At 44.5% G+C, this 17,150-nt stretch overlaps 1 protein-coding gene across 12 annotated transcripts in view; it reads left to right on the top strand.

Moving 5' to 3' along the window:
- NEK3 (NIMA related kinase 3) overlaps positions 1 to 17,150 on the top strand; it is a 493,231-nt gene that overhangs the window by 203,849 nt on the left and 272,232 nt on the right. For all 12 annotated transcript variants that reach the window (XM_069640019.1, XM_069640013.1, XM_069640010.1 and 9 more), the window contains one exon: positions 16,294 to 16,348. In XM_069640019.1, the coding sequence (XP_069496120.1) occupies positions 16,294 to 16,348 (55 nt within the window). The remainder of the gene's footprint in view (positions 1 to 16,293; positions 16,349 to 17,150) is intronic.

Here is a 17,150-nt window from a genome sequence, read left to right as displayed (position 1 = left end):
AGCAAAGACTAGACAAAGTTTGGCCTAAAAGCTAACAAAATTGGTGCTTCGAGGGGATTGGTTCCTCTGACGTATTCTATATCTATGACAGATAATCACCACAGCTGTGCTGCTTTGGAACATTTTCGGCATCTGCGTTGATGACGTTGATACGCTGTTCTCGATGGCCTCCGTCGAGCTGACGTCACCGGATGTTCTAAGTAGGACGCACGACGCCCGTAGCCTCAGTTCCGTTTTTTCAGCGAACGTGTTCGCTTTGGATATCTCGGCGCGCCTCGGTTCTTTCTGAACCCTGCGGTTGGGTTTCAAGAAGTGTCGGGTCTGCGGTTCCAAGATGTCGATTACGGACCCGCACGACGCCTACCTCTGGTGCCTCGGTGAGGACCACGCTACTGACAATTGTGACGAGTGCCAGTCGTTAACATCGAAGGCCTTGCGGGAGCGGAAGAAGCTGCTTTCTGTAGGTAGGATTTCTAAACCCCGTAAGCCGACGTCCACTGGATTTTCCACTGACGATTCGAGGGGCGACTCTCTGCGTCGGCGGCGTAAGTCCAGGGGGTCTCGGAGTGGTTCCCGCCATTCCTCTGTCTTGTCGAGGCACTCGCGGAAGCGCTGTCACCGGTCGCCTTCCCCGTCCTCGTCTGATGACTCTGCCCGTCGACAGGTTGCTTGTCCCGGCAAGCATTCTACTCCTGTGGAATGGGAGGAATTTCGTTTGGCTCCGGTCTGTCCGCGCCTTTGAAAGAAGCCGGCCGTGACCGTGCTAGAGCCACCACTCGCACGCCTTTGGGCTCGGGTGGTCGGCGCGATCATCGGGAACCTTCGAGGTCCCGATCGGACAAGGTGGATCGCTCTAGCCATGCCCGCTCCTGTGAGGTCTTCTTCAAAGACATCGACGCCATCAGCGCCATGTCCGTCGAGAGGTTCACTCGAGGCTCTGGCTCCGAGGAGGCCCTCGACGCCATTTGCGCCGAGGCCATCAAAGGACACGCTCGGGGCACCGCCCTCAAGGCTTGTGTCAAAGACGTCGGCGCCACGCGCGACGTTGACGCTGGTTCCATCGACGTCCTCGACGCCTTTCGAGGATGCTTTGTCGGAGGTACCCCAGATACCGGTGGAAACCCCGAAAAAGGCTCTGGCCAAGTCCAAGAATGTATTTGTCCCTTTTTCTGTGCCCCCATTCCAACCTCTGGATTATATTTCTGAGGTGGAAGAAGGGTCTGAGGAAGGTTTGGTTCCTGATGAGGTACCTGATGAAATATTGTCTGGTCATAGCCAGATTGAAGACCTGCGTCAGTCGTTGCACGACGCCGGTTGTCTGGATACCTCTCCGGAGGTGTAGTTTGGTAGGCCTGAGCCTGGCACGCACGCCGAGTCTTCATACCGGCGGCTTATGTCAAGGGTGTCGGAGTACTTGGGGTAATCTGCGCCCCAGTGGATTTTCTGCAGGATGAACTGACAGATATCCTGGACCCAGATCCACCAATTGACCCAGTTCTGCCATTCCATATGGCCTTGCAAAGAAGGGTAGCAGTGGCTTGAAATGCTCCGGAGAGTCTCCTGGCAGTGGGAAAGTCGTTGCCGAAAAAGTACCGCCCAGCCAGTGGCGACCCCGTCTACTTGTCCGTGCACCCTATTCCGGAGAGTTTGGTGGTGCAGGCTGCTACGGTCCTGACTAAACAGGCGTCGTACCCTACCATCCCTCCTGATAGGGACGACAAGCGTTTTGACGGTTGGGCGAAGAAAGTGTTTTCTTCAGGGGGTATGGCTTTGAAAGCAGTCAACTCCATGTGTGCTTTAGCACGTTTCACTCATACTCTGTGGAATTGTGTTTCCTTAGCGGCTGAACATATTCCCGAAGGGGAGGAACGGGGTGGCTTTCTTGCCCTTGTACAGGACGGCAAGGATGCCATGTGTGAATCCGTTCAGTCAGGTCTGGACGTGGCAGACTGTGTCAGCCAGTCCATGGCGGCGAGCACCGTAATGCACAGATTTGCATGGTTGCGGAAGTCGGGGTTTGCTCCAGATGTACAAGCCCGACTTCTCAACATGCCCTTTGATGGTGACCATCTTTTTGGCAGCAAGGCTGACGAGAGCCTTGAGAGGTTGCAGACCTCGAAGGCTGCAGCAAAGTCGCTGAGCGCTGCAGTTCGCCAGCCTCTGCCGTTTTGTCCTAGGGGACAGCAATGGAGGGGAGGTTCCTTTCGATATTACTTGACCTTTGGTAAATCGAGGGGAGCTGCAAGTCAAAGAGGCCAAAGTAGTAGTACCAGAGGTGGAAAACAGGGTACTCGAGGTGCCAAGGCCACTCTAGCAGTTGCCTCTTTGCCGTCAGGCACTGCCGCAGCCGCTTCAGGTCAGTCATGAGGCCATGTCCCATGGTTCGCCGGTTGGGGGAAGGCTGGCGCAGCCTCTTGTAGAATGGTGTGCCATTACTTCAGATGTGTGGGTCCTGGAGATCATAGCCCACGGCTACTGTCTTCCTTTCCGGCAGAGGCCTCACGACAATCCACCAGGGAATCTCTCCTTGAAGAGTCCAGATCCACTCCTTGCGCAGGAAATCAAATCCCTGCTGGAGAAAGGCGCCATAGAACTGGTGCCTGTAGCGGAGAGGAACAAGGGATGGTATTCCCCTTATTTTTTGATTCCGAAGAAAGACAGGGGATTGAGACCCATCATGGAGTTGCGTGGTTTGAACCAGCTCCTCAGGAAGGACAAGTTCAAGATGGTTACTCTCTCTCAAGTCCTCCAGGCCCTTCAACGTCAGGACTGGTTGGTGTCTCCCAACCTCAAGGACGGTTATTTTCTTGTGCCGATCCATTGCAAGCACAAGAAGTACCTGAGGTTCGCGGTTGGCGACTCGCATTTTCAGTTTCTGGTCCTGCCGTTCAGATTAACCTCTGCCCCGAGGGTTTTCACCAAGCTCATGGTGGTGGTGGTGGCAGTGTATCTCGGGAAAGGGGGGAATTCACGTCTACCCCTACCTGGACGATTGGTTGATCAGGGCGCTCTCTCCGGAGCAAGTCCTGGATCATCTGTCCGTCACCTGCCACTCCCTTCACAGGCTGGGCTTCTCCCTCAACTTAAAGAAGTCCCACTTGACGCCAACACAGCGGCTCCAGTACATCGGAACAGTGCTCGACACGTCCCTGGGGGAGTGTTTCCCTCCCCAGGTGAGGGCTCATCACATTCTGCAGATGGTGCACAAGTTTCAACATGCCCAGAGTCTCCCAGCATTCGAGTGCTTGAGATTGCTCGGCCTCATGGCATCCTGCATTCTTCTGGTGCCAGAGGCGCGGCTGCGGATGAGATCTCTGCAGTGGGCTCTCAAGATACACTGGTCACAGTCCTCCGGCAGGATGTCAGACCCCGTTCAGGTGCCACCCTCGGTCGCCCAGGACCTTCAGTGGTTGGCCGTCAAAGGCAATCTATTGGAGGGTGCTCTGTTTTGGCTACCCTGGCTGGAGGTGACGATTGTGACGGACGCATCCCTCAAGGGATGGTGAGCTCATGCCAACGAGTTGACAGTCAGCGGTCGTTGGTCTCTGTCGGAGTCCAGACTCCATATCAATCTGTTGGAGCTGAGGGCCGTCAGGCTCGCCCTGAAGGCTTTTCTGCCGACTGTGCGAGGGAAGAATGTCCTGATTCTGATGGACAACACAGTGGCCATGCACTACCTCAACAAAAAGGGGGGGGGGGGCAGGGTCACTTCCTCTGTGTAGAGCGGCGATGCAGCTCTGGTTCTGCGCCATCCAGCAGGAAATTTCGATCTCGGCAGTTCATCTGGCCGGAGACAAAAACGAGACGGCGGACGCTCTGAGCAGGCAGAGCACGATCTCTCACGAGTGGGAGCTGGCTCAGGAGATTTTCCTGGAGATCTTCGCCCTTTGAGGGACCCCACAAGTGGATCCCTTTGCCACCAGTGTCAACCGGAAGTGCGAAAGGTTCTGCTCGTGGGAATTTCCTCCAAGAGGAGCCTTAGGGGACGCGTTCGTGGTGGAGTGGTCCTTCCCACTGCTGTACGCGTTTCCTCCAGTCCCCGTCATTCCGCAAGTGCTGCAGAGTTTACGGAGGTTCGGTTCCCGGATGATCATCATTGCTCCGGCATGGGCCCTTCAACGTGGTACCCGGACCTTCTCGACTTATCCATCTGCCCTCCACGCTGTCTTCCCTACCAAGGGAGGGTGTTGCATAGCGGGCTCACTTCCCTAGCCTCACAGGAAACCCCTCCCCCCCCCCCCCCCCTGTGGGCAGAAGTGACTGAATCCCGTGACTCGTCACATACCCTTACCTTAACTGGGCTGGCTTCCACTTCTTCATTGTCTAAAAGCAGAGAATACATGTTAATCTCCTCCTGGGCGATTTCAGTCAACCACTGATGAATTTGTGGGACATTGCTACCTAGAATCACATCCTCGAGTAGGTTAGTGATAACGGCTGCCTCTGTATGTAAGGTTTCTCCCAAGATGGTCATAGATAGTGGAGTAAAGGGGTCATCTTGAATATATCCATGAATACAGTGTATCGGTCCCTCAGAGGACTCTTTCTACCCCAAGGATGTTAAATTTGGGTGAATGGCACATCCACGTATAATATGTACTGGTAATGACCATTTAATAAAGGGTAGGCCTTTAACTCAGTCCATCTGATAACTCTTTTTTAATTATTGATTTTTTTTACTTGAGATATATTAATACATTAGCATGTTCACAAATGAAATGATTGAAAAATGTAAAAGATAACATTTTGCAAATAACAGTTGTCGGAATTATTTATCAACAAATATCTGAATAATTATATGATTAAATGACTAATTTAAGGACAAACAAGGGAGAAGAATAAGACAAACCAGAGATGTAAGATAAAGGAGGGGGGAGGAGATCACAGCATTAATATTTTCATAAATATGATGATGAGAAATTCAACAATTCAAATCTGAATGATTAAGATACTGAGTAAATATATCCCATTTACTATTGAATTTCTGAAAGTTATTTGTAGAAAATTCAATGAGTAGAGAATATAAAGTTCCACCATAATGTATAGTTGCAGGTAGTGATATGAAAATCATTGCAGATAAAAAGATAAAATAAGTTGGGGGAAACAATATTTTGCATGTACAGGTTAACAATGGGACCAATCATTAAATAGCAGAGTCTAAGCGGTTCTTGAAACTGAACAATAGCAATTAAGTGTAAAAGGTCAGCATTAGGAGTTTGGCAAGACAATTACTAGGAGTTACTTGATATTTTAGCAATTCTTGAGGGTGTTAAGAAGGCACGATGTAGAATGAACAAATTAGTTTGGGCTGGGTACGCTGCAACAGAAGTAGAGTAATACTGTGTCCAGATGCTGGTCCAAATATTAGGGGAAGGCTGAAAGTTACAACCTAATTCCCATGGTCTAGCAATAATGGTATTGGATAGATTTGTGTGTTCGATTCATTTAAAAAAGAATATAAGTTTGCAGCTTTAGTGGAGAGTTCATTGAGCAATGAGGTTAACAAAGGGGAAGGAGATTTTTGAGTTAACATTGATTTGGAGATGGATTTGATAAGAAAACAATGGCAAGTAAGATCAGAAGCAAGAACATTACATTAATCACACAATTTTGGAAACAGGATTTCTACAAAATTATGGCATCTTTTGTTAATTTGATTAATACCAGAAGAATACCATCTATTACAAATGGTAGGATTTAATAGAAATTAATTTATTGAACCAAATAAATATGTTGACAGTATCGGTAGGCGTAAATAAATTAATTTGGAGTTTGTTCCAAATAGTTTTGAAAAAATCCAGGGAAGGAACATTTTTATTTGGCCAAGAGGAAGTTAGAAGGAAATGGGGGGAGATTAAGAGGAGCAATTCAATTGGCTTCAATATTGATCCAGGTGGGGGCATCAAATAAATGACTTTCATAATGAAGAAACATGGTCATTTGTTTGAGATTGAAAGCTCTATGATACTGCAAAACATCTGGAAATATTACAGCACCAGCATATTTGGGAAGTTTACATTTATTAACTGCAAATCTTGGTGTTTTTTGATTGCAGAGTAATTTCATTATCATACTGTCTAGTTTTTTTTGTTTTTTTTAAGTCTACGGGACAGAATATGGATATCATGGATAAATAATACAGAATGATAGGGCTCAGCATCATTTTGATGGAATCCAAACATCCCCGCAGGACTAAAATAATGGTGACCATCTTGATACCAAATCTTTAACTTTATCAAGCATAAGGTTAGTGTTTAGAGTAATGGTTGTCTGAGTATCTTTAGAAAACTGTAACCAAAGATATTTAATAGAGAAAGATTGCCAGGTCATTCCAAATAAAGAAGTATAAGTTAAAGTGCATGCATTGGTATGCAGCACAACCTCGGATTTGTCAAGATTTAGCTTGTACCCAGATATTAAAGAAAAGTCATCAATAGTGGAAATTAGATTTTGTTTCGGCATGTCTGGATTAGATAAATAAAGCAGAAGATCATCTGCATACACAGATTTTACTTCTATATTGCCTAAAATAATTCTCACAATATTAATATCAACATCTGTTCTAATATTCTTAAGAGGAGGTTCAAGGGCTAGAATAAAAAGTAGTGGTGATATAGGGCAGCTTTGCCATGTGCCCCTAGTGATGGAGAAAGCCTGAGAAAGAGAGTTATTATTTTGGTGAATAGCTGAGAATAGAGAATTTGAACAAGCTTAATGACGCTCGGAGAAAAGCCATGCCACTTCAAGAATTCAAACATAAACATCCAAGAAATTCGATCAAATGCTTTTTCAGCATCTAAAGTAGTTAAAACTTAGGGGTCTTCTGATTTTTGGGAGTGAGAAAGAATATAAAAAAGTTATCAGGTATTAGAAGAAGCAAAGTGGCCCTTTATTAAACTAGATTGATCAATATGAATGAGTTTGGGGAGATAATTCTCAAGTCTTTTGGCCAGGATTTTAGCAAATATTTTTGAATCTGAATTGATGAGGCTAATTGGTGTGTACCTTTTACCGGATGATGGGTCTTTGTTGGCCATGGGAAATAAAATAAGAAGTGCTTTACCAAAGGTGCCACAGCTAGAACTCTGTTCCAGAAAAATATTACAAAAATCAAGGAGTTTGGGGGGGCGAGTAAATCTGTGAAGGACTTCAATCAATGGAGTAACCATCAGGGCCAGGTGCTTTCCCAAGTTTAAGATCTAAAATGGCTTGTTTGATTTCAAGTAAAGTGATAGGATTGTTAATAGAGAAAGGTCAATTAGGTCTGATCGAAAAAGGATTGAATTTCAGAATTTAATTGTTGGATCTGCAGAGTATAGATTGGAGTAAAAGTCTAAGAAGGCTTTGCTAATAGTATTCTCTTTAGTCAATCTCTTACCTCCGGGTCAACAATCGAGGTAATAATTGATTTTTCTTTTTATGCTTCAAATAGGAGGCAAGGATTTTGGCAGCTTTATTAGAACTCCCATAACATTTAGTTTCAGAGCGAAGGAGAGAACTTTAGAAAACTGTAAACGAAGATATTTAACAGAGAAAGATGCCAGGTCATTCCAACGAAAGAAGTATTAGTTAAAGTGCATGCATTGGTAAGCGGCATAACCTCAGATTTGTCAAGGTTTAGCTTGTATCCAGATACTAAAGAAAAGTCATCAATAGTGGAAATTAGATTTTGCATCGACATGGCCGGATTAGATAAATAAAGCAGAAGATCATCTGCATATGCAGATTATTTAACTTCTATATTGCTGTGAAAGGGCTGGATCCAGGAAAGTGAGCCAGAAGGAGTTGTCTGTGAACATCAGGCATCACAGCAGTGAAAGGGTAAAAGGGTGAATACAAGGAGGTGGTCCTTAGGGGTTTGATGGACAGGTCACGAACGAGTGGGAAATGAACTATCAGCTGTGAAGGTGCTTTCATCTAATACTAGTAGTTTTCGTTTGACAGGGAACAGGTGAGGAGAGAGGAGTATGTCCGTTATGAATGGGCGTATTGATACAAGCCCGGCCTGTAAGAAGATAACAGTTTGTTTGTGAGTCGTAGAATTGTTGAAACGGCGTTGTTAAGCTGTGAGCAATAAGTTGAAAGACTGTATCCTGTTGCGCTAGGGCGCCTGTCCGTGAGAAGCCGAGGCGACCCCTATTTGCAGTAGTACGAAGGAGACCGTCGCTGAAACAGAGGAGGTTTGCCGTAACAGCCGGCTCCTAAAATTCCCTGAAGAGGCGTGATTCATCATACGATGGCCGCGGCCTGATCAGCTGTGCGGTGTCAGCGTTGTTTGTTTATTTGGTAATGCGCACCAAATCCTTAGATAGCTGGGCGCAGCAGTTACAAGGATACTTGAAACTTAGTTACAGAATACAGATAAGTACATAAATCATTAACATACAAGTTACATATAGTTTTGGAGTGGGGGGGTACACAATGCCTGGTAGTTACATAGATGAGGCAGATGGATGTAGATATTTATAGATATGCAGATTTATACAAAGATCAGAGGTTCAGATGGTAAGCCTGACGCCGGCGAAGCGGATCAGCTGGAGGGGCATGGCGTTTCAGACGCCGGCCGTGGCCTAATCAGCTCTCCTTATTACAAGTCGCTGCACGCTGCAGCCTGAAGGTGAATGGCTGCACCGTAACTGACTGAAGCCAAGTCCCGGTAAGACATTAAAAAAAGGAGAGACTGTAGCGTTTCCACACTTTGTGTTTGAAGAGAAAGAAAGCACGTTTGTCAAAAAGGGGAACATAAATAGCACCAAGTTTTAAAGAAACCTTCAGGCCACAGGAGAACCACTCACTTTGAATGTGTGAAATGAGAAGCCGTACAAAGGGAGAGAAGTGGTATGTTTCTTTTGGTTCCTGCATGAAGATAACCTGGTAAGGGTCAAAGAATAAAAACGTTTGGAACATTTATGCAGAGGAGGATCTCAGCCACGGAGCAGAACAGCCTCTGAACTGTAAACTGAGAAAACCTTTACAAAGAAAGTGACACCAGAAGCAGAAGTTATGCCTAGTTCTCTATTTTACCATTTTTTTTTTTAGAAGATTGTTCAATAAAAGTTACTGTTTGAAACTCTAAGAGAGTGTTGTCCTTCTTCCCACCACAAGATTGTGACATTTGGTGGCAGCGGTGGGATAAGGCAGAACACCATGGAGGCATTAATAAAAACTTTAAGTGAGGGCCAACATCTACTGCAGCAAGCACTACAATTACAAAGCCAACAGGCTCAGGCGGACCACCAGGCGTTCCAGCAGGCCTTTCAGGTTCAACAAGCCCAGCTAATTGATGCAACTAATTTAGGGAGACATTCACAGGTACCTGCTTCAGTTTTGCAGAAATATACTAATGGCGAAGATCCGGCACATTTGTTTGTAAATTTTAAGAGTGTAGCCAGAAACGCACAGTGGCCGTCAGATAGATGGTGCCACTACATTGCTCCCTGATGACAGGGGAAATGCAGAGTGCCTATCAAGCTGCAAATCCAACGGCAGACACCAACTACGTTGATATGAAAAGAGTGGTGCTCGAGAGACAGGGCCATGAAGAAGAGGCTTACCGAATCAAGTTCTGAGAAACCAAACTGCAAAGTGATGAGACTCCATGACAACTGTACTACCGGGTGAAGGAGCTGGGGGATAAATGGCTGCAGACAGTCACTACCTCAACTCAAGAAATGGCCAAAAAGATTGTGCTCGAGCAGTTTGTAGAAGCTCTTCCGCTACCCGTACAGCACAGCACCATCATCCCAGTCTAATGGAAGCAGTTAATATCGCCTCAGCATATCAAAGGGCCGGCAAAGCAGAATGGTGACATATGCCGGCCCATCCAAAATTGTCAATGGTTCCCCGGCTTTAGCAAGCAGACCTGTGAATATACAAAGGTGGCCAAATTCTATGATTCTACGATCGGATTGGGAAGGTACCCGATCCCGGTCTGGCAGTGAAGGTTCCTCAGGTTCGGCTTTGGTTAGGCCACGCAGCGTGAGCTCCAGAGGGCCACAGTGTTTTGAATGTGGGGAGTGGGGCCATCTCGCAGGACTCTGCCCCAAACGAAGCAAAACAGAACCAATGGATGTGGGAACCTTTGAGGTCCCTAAGGAGAGTCACAATCCTGAAGCAGCTCAACTCACGAAATCTTCCTATGTGTACACCTGTGAGGCTGAAGTGGAGGGTCGCCAGACGCGAGCAATGATTGATACTGGGAGTCTTCAAACAGCAGTCAGCCCATATCTTGTAGGTGATGTGCCTGAGTCGAATATTAACATCCCTATACGGTGTGTGCATGGGTACATGAAAAGATACCCAACTAAGGAGATACGGTTGAAGGTGGCGGGGGAACAAATAGGTGTAAGGGCTGCCATGATGCCGGTGTTACCGGAAACCCTCCTGGTCAGATCAGATGTACCTAATCTTCCCCGCTTGATACAAAACATAGAGAAGAACTGGTTGGAAAGCGCTCCCTTTCATGACCAGGAAATTGCTACACCGTCCATTAAAGAGAGGAAAAGACGAACAGAACGTCGGAAGGTCAAGCAGGAATGGGGTGAACAAAATATGTATCCAATCACATATTGCTGCTCCAATCTTTCTTTCAGCATTAGCCTCTCAAAGCACTTGTCAATTTAAACAGAGGCTTCCAAAGCGCGATCACGTCTCGCTGGGTCACTCTGTTATTCAATGGCAAGTGCGTGCTTCACAATATTACAGTTTGCAAAGCATTCCCCTCAGCCGGGCGCAAACGCGAGTTTCACAATTTCCTGAGCCAGGTTCACACTTTTCACAGTTCACAATTTCAAAATCTCATCAGAAAGGGGGTTTCCCTTCCCCCTAGCTTTCCACTCGCATCCCTCGGGTTTGCATTTGCCATAGTTCACATTTCAACAAAGTCATTTTAAACCCCTTAGGTTCTTCCCTTTACCGCAGTCTGGGTATCAGCCCCCAGTCAGGCTTTCCCTTAAGCCCCCAGTCAGGCTCTATCTAAAGCCCCAGTCAGTTTTTCTCTCAATCCCCAGTCAGGCTTCGGACAGTTAATTCATTAAAATGTTCTAAGGTGTGTTAGGGTTCACCCCAATATGCAGGTGTCCCTCAGTCGAGTTCATGTTTGCCTCCACAACGTGTCAATGACTTTCGACTGTACAAGGGGTTTGATTTGACCCTCGTATGACCAACTTGACACCTCACGCTGGCCTCTCCTAAGGCTTCTTGGTACTCGTTTCTCCTGGTTCGGGAGAGTGGGCACCAGCCAGAGACCTTCAAATGAGTGCCAATGTGTGACGGACCACTCTATCTCTGGTGCCAGTTTCTCTCACAAAAGTTCACAAAGTCTCCCTCTGCCGGGCTCAGATCCTTCTCACAAAGTTCACAATCTTCAAAAGTATGTTTTTGGACTCCCAGTCCCAGAATGCACTTGTGATAATTTTGCCCCCACTTCACAGATCCCCAAAACAGCATTCCATGTTTTGGGAGCTGTAGGAGCCACAAGGGAGATGTTTCAATGAGGTCAGGGTCTTACCTCCTGCCCCTCATGTACCTGGTTTCACCTGTCTAGCCCCAGGGGAGGAGTTCTGCTATATGTACCGCCAGGCAACCCTAGCTGCATCTGGTCTTGCCTTCTTGAAGTACAGCTCCCTCCTCCACACTGCAGTCTACTCTCAAATAGCAGGGCCAGTGTTTGGGCGTTTTTCTTCTCCTCCAGGCCTTCCAGGGCTTCTGCAGCTCACTAGGGCTTTCTCCTTCTCTCCTGAACCTTCCAGCCTCCCTGACTCGCTCAAAGTGTGCTTTCCTGCTCCGCCTTTTATGCTGCCTGGGAGAGACAAGTGGAGTCAGGTGCAAGTAGAAGGAGGGAGGCCTGACTTAGCCTGGCCTCATTAATGGTACAGTCTGCTGTAGAAAGTGGTTCAGAGTCTGTTTTCTGTGTCTGTGGTTCAGTATTGGTAATCTTCATCCTCCCAATCTCTCTCCTCCTCGTCTCATTGACTTCAGAAAAGAACAGAGGGGAGGAATTATGGGGATTGTAGTTTTCACTAGTAAGTGTAGGAAAATCCAGAACAGATACTGTTGAGAAAGGGGATGTAGTCTTGCTGTCGCTCACAGCGAGTTGTTTGTGAGAATGTGTCCCTGTCGGGAAGGGGGGGGTTTGAGTTCCTAAATATCCTACCTGGTAGGATGGGGAAAAGGTGTTCCAGGAAAGGGGGGTACAGCGTCTCACCCCTCTGTGTCCCATTTCAACTCCCGAGGACCCCTCATCGAGGTGATCCTCCCTCACTGATCCACCCCGAGGAACTGGAACGAATTGCGATGGCCATGTTCTGGCCACCTGGACAACAGATCCCAGCGGACTAACGGCTGAGATATCTTCAGGTTTCTCACACCGCTTTGAAAGCATCCCAGTTATTATGAGTAGAGGTATGTTCTGAAGAATTAATTTGAAAAATACTCCTTAATAAAGACGTTAGCTTTCTGGATACATTTGGGATCCTTTAAGAGAACAGAATTGAATCTCCACCTTGGTGACAATCGTAAGGCAGTAATGACAGAGGCATGATCTGAAGTATTTATAGATCCTATGTCTGAGTTAATTATAGCAGAGGCTAATGAAGGGTTAACAAAAATATAATTTATCCTGGATAGGGATTGGTGAGGAGGTGAGTAAAAAGTTTAATCTCTAACGTCCGGATGACAAATTCACCAGGAGCCAGGAGTCCACTATATTAAGGTTATCTAATAAATTCAGAAAAATGTTTGCGTGACTTGGAATTTATAAAGTTCGAAGTTGATTTTTGATCTAAGGTAAAATCAGAAATCTGATTAGTCACCACAAACAATCTATTGCAATATTTTTGTAATAGTTTCAGCTTTGTTTTGGACCAGAAAGAAGGGTTAGGAGGTGTAGGACTGTAGACATTAACTATGGTAACAAGCAAACTATTTACCAAAGCATCAATAATTATCCAGCGGCCTTCCAGAACCTTTTCTTCCTTGATTAAAGTAAAAGATATTTGTTTGTTAACCAAAATAGATACACCTCCTTTTTTACCCAATCAATTTGAATAAAAAGTATGACCAATACAGGACCCCTTAATCTTTTCATTTTCACAGTCCGAATTAAGGTGGGTTTCCTGAAGATGAGCAAAATCAACTTTAAATTTAGCAAGCTGAGAAATGTATTTTTTGACGGGTGATGGGATGATTTATGCCTTTAACATTCCAGATAATCATTTTGATAGTCATTTGTGGAGGAAAAAATAAAGGGTAATCATCATAAATACAGTGCACAAAAGATCACGACAAAGACAACGTTCTGTAATAAGATTCGTACTTAATATTATAGAAGAATAAACTGGCTTTAGAAAAGCGTTATATAAACATGGAAGAGGGAACACATAAGGGATGGTGAACAAAACGATAAGGAAAATAAATAAAAGTGAAGGTTATAGCAATAAGGAAGTACAAAATGGAAAAAGCAAGCAAAAAAAGAAAAGCATACTAAAAGAATAATAGTATCATGGGAGTTTCAGAAGCACAAGATGAGCTCAGCATAAGATCCAACAGAGATCTAACAAGAGACAAGGAGAATACACTTCAATTCAAGGTAAAAGGACCAGAAAGAAATGTGTAGCGAGAATAAATATTAAAATGAGTAAGCAAAAAACATTATGATACTTTGATTAAAGATTAATGTATGTGGAACCTAGCAAGAGAATAAACCAAGTTAACATTGCAAAGAGCTAAGAGATTGTTCCGTAACTTAAATGGGAGATCTTAATTTGTCTCTAGATCTATCAGGACTACTAGGAGGAGTAACCAGTAACCAGTGCCAACAATTTAGATCTATTGCGCGAAGTGCTATATTTTGCTTCCTTAGTTTTAGTTCTCTTGGAAGCTGGTTGTTGTGGAGGTGTCACTATTTGTGTTGAAGTTGAGGGTGAATCTCTGAAAGGAGTGGTATCCATCTCTGTTATCTGAAGAGATTGAAGAAACATGAATAAGTCATTGGGGTCAGTAAATTCTTTGGTAGGGCCATCAGGAATGGTTAGAATCATTCTAGCTTGTTCAAGAAGTCCATATCTGAAATCCATTTTTTTCAAGGATGGTCTCATGTCAAGAAATATTTTTCGCTTGGATTGAGTGCGTTTAGAAAAGTAAGGAGAAATTAATATTTGTTGACCCTACACATATACAAGATAGGAGAGTTCTTTTTAGCTGCAATGGGAATTTGACAAGCTTGTTGATGTCGTAGAAAGTGCGCAATAATTGGTCTGGGGGAAGAATTGCTGAAGGAGAATTGCTGCTTTATTCGATTTGCTCACTGTAGTTCCAAAGGAAGAGAAAAAGTGATATTAAGTGCTTTGCGAATCCAATTTGTGAGACAATTAATTGGATCATCAGATTCAGCGTTTTCTGGAGTCCCATAAAAGCACAAATTATCTCTCCTATTTCTATCCTCTAGTTCTGTAACATCTTATTCTAGTTGGAATAATCGTTGTCGCATGTTCTCCAATCCCTCGACCCAATCTTCTACAAAGGATTTGCTTTCCTCAGCCTCATCCAGTCTTCCAGTTACCATCTTTATTTCACTCTTGAAACATTTTATATCCTCTTGAATACTTGAAGAGCATGTGCCAAGCATAGAAATAGAGAAGCTTTTTTCCATGCAGGAGTTGAGTGAGGTAGCATCAGTGAGAGATGTGTTCTTGGTATTATCAGCCAATGTAATGCAAGATTCAATAATGATAAAGGCTGGAATATAGAAAAAGCCAGTAATGCACTGGTAGTAGCCTCTTTAGACACCGGGTGTTAGCAGTGAGTAGGCCCAGCCAGACGAAAGTGAAACCACAGTGAAGCCTGATCAATCTCCCTGTTGTCACCATTATGCGTGGGCAACAGAAGGAAGAGGAACGGGCACTGTCCAGCAGAAAAGGCTCCCCTGAAATGAATTTGCGCACCGAAATAAATGGCGCAACAAGACCACAAAGATGTTGTTGAAGGAAGGCACCGACAACAGGGCAGTGGACACACAGAGAGACAAGTTTAACCCTCCTCAATTACCTCAAATTGCCCAGCAAGCACCAGAGCGCACACATGAGGGAAGGAGATCCCATGCACTGCGCTTTTAGCCTGGACACCGTGGAGAAAGTCCCACCGATGGAATGGAAATCCTCGCTGTTGGTCTCCGAAGGCAGCAAGGGCCAGCACAACTCCTGCACGAGGACCCAGTGCTGCTCTGCTCAGGGAGCCGCCAATGAGGTACAGGAGCTCGGGGCTTATGCAACGAATGCCCGAAAGTTGACAGGTTGGTAAACAACGCCAAAGTAAGTTTACTTGCGCGTTGCCTCAAATGATGAAGATGTGCATATTATAGAAGCAGTTTATATATTGTTACAGGTCCATATTTGAGGTATTATCTCTCTGTCCGAGAGAGCTGCCGAATTATGCGGCATCTTGCCGCCACTTGGCCACGCCGCCCCTTATCAGATAACTTGTAAAACACATTCTATGTATCATCTTCCTGAGTATATAACTTGTATAATTCTGCATGTTCTTTATGTAACATGGCTGCATAAATACAGACAATCTTTTGCATTAGCTAATTTCGTTTTTGAAAAACACTTTTTCTTGTCGATTTTACATTAGCTAACATGATATGAATATGTAAAGTCATTCAAAATGCACATTGTTTAATGAAAAGTCTTAGTCAAATCATTTCTACAACTCGTCAACAAAATATCATAGTGGCTCAAATATCAGAAGGTTTAACCAGAAGCAAAGGTCACAATAGTGTACATATTAATGAGTGCAGTCGGAGGAAAGATTGCTGTGCTGCAAAATTGGAACATGTGCCGATGGTTAGGTTATCACAGTGGTACAAACATTATAGGGGGGGTAGCAGTGAAGGTTGCAGTGGTACAAGGATAACAGTGAAAAATTAATTAGCAGGGTACCAAATCAGCAAACTATCGAAGTGGTGCAAATAAAAGAAAGGTGCAACCAGTAGCAGATTTTGCAGTTTTGATTGACTACATTTATTAGGCGCTGTAGCGCTGCAGAATGAACATTTTCTTGGATATTCGTGGTCTAATATGCTTGGTCTATGAATGTATGCATACTACAAGAGAAAAACTGTGCCCTATTTTACTTTTGACAGACAATTTTTTCTGTTTTTCTTATTGTCCTTCTAACAAATCTTTGAAAGTAATACAGTAGATTTGAACATTGTTCCTTGTATACAATACCTCGTTAACACTGCAATCTCCCTGTTTGTTATTATACCTTTGTGTTTGTCTTTTGATCCTACAGTGATATCTGGTCTTTGGGATGCGTTTTATATGAGCTGTGCACTCTAAAACACCCAGTAAGTGATTTGAAATGCACATTTACTGCATATATTTCAATATCTTAAACATCCTAAAGGCGTAAATCCTGCTTCAGCCAGTTTAGCATACACCCAACTACATAATCCAATGTTAACAAGCATTGACAAAGCAATTTCTGGTGAGGATGACTGTTGCTTGTCTGTTGATGTGATGTCTATTGGGCTTTTCTTTATAGTGTTTCCAATTAAGTGTTTATTGCACTTTCTGTTTCAAACCTTTTATTGGACAGACATCCTAAAATGTTGTTATATCAAGCACACACACACACACACGCACGCCACTGGGGGTGGTAATAGGCAGTCTAGGTGCTACGACCCGAAGTTATCTAACCTCATATCAGAATGACCACACGGCCCAAACAGGGGTCAACAGAATGACTAGAGTAAAGCGAGTTTCATTTTCTTTCTAAACGCCATCAGATTACTCATGCAGCAAATGTCTTCCGGTAGCCCGTTCCAGAGTTTGGCACCAGTGAATGCAAACAAGCAGCCAAGGCCTTTGGAGAATCTGAAACCATTTAGAATCATGGCATATAATGTTGCTTATCAAGCAATGCCGTTTCCTGAGACTTTTAATAAACCTGGGAGCTAAGCGATAAAGGGCTCTATGGGCTATATTTAAAAGCTGAACTATTTGTGCCTCCATGAGTAACCAGTGTAGTTTTTTTTTTTTTTTGCCATTTACATCTTTATTGAAAGAAAGGAGACAGAACAATATCCGGTCAAATATACCGGACAAATGCATAATACCATTAAAGAAATGGACAGCTTCATTGACCGA

This window comes from Ambystoma mexicanum, chromosome 7q (genome assembly GCF_040938575.1).
Source record: "Ambystoma mexicanum isolate Mex_15411 chromosome 7q, UKY_AmexF1_1, whole genome shotgun sequence".
Lineage (NCBI taxonomy): Eukaryota > Metazoa > Chordata > Amphibia > Caudata > Ambystomatidae > Ambystoma > Ambystoma mexicanum.
Note: the sequence above shows the minus strand (reverse complement) of the source record. Positions and strands in the feature narration are given on the sequence as shown.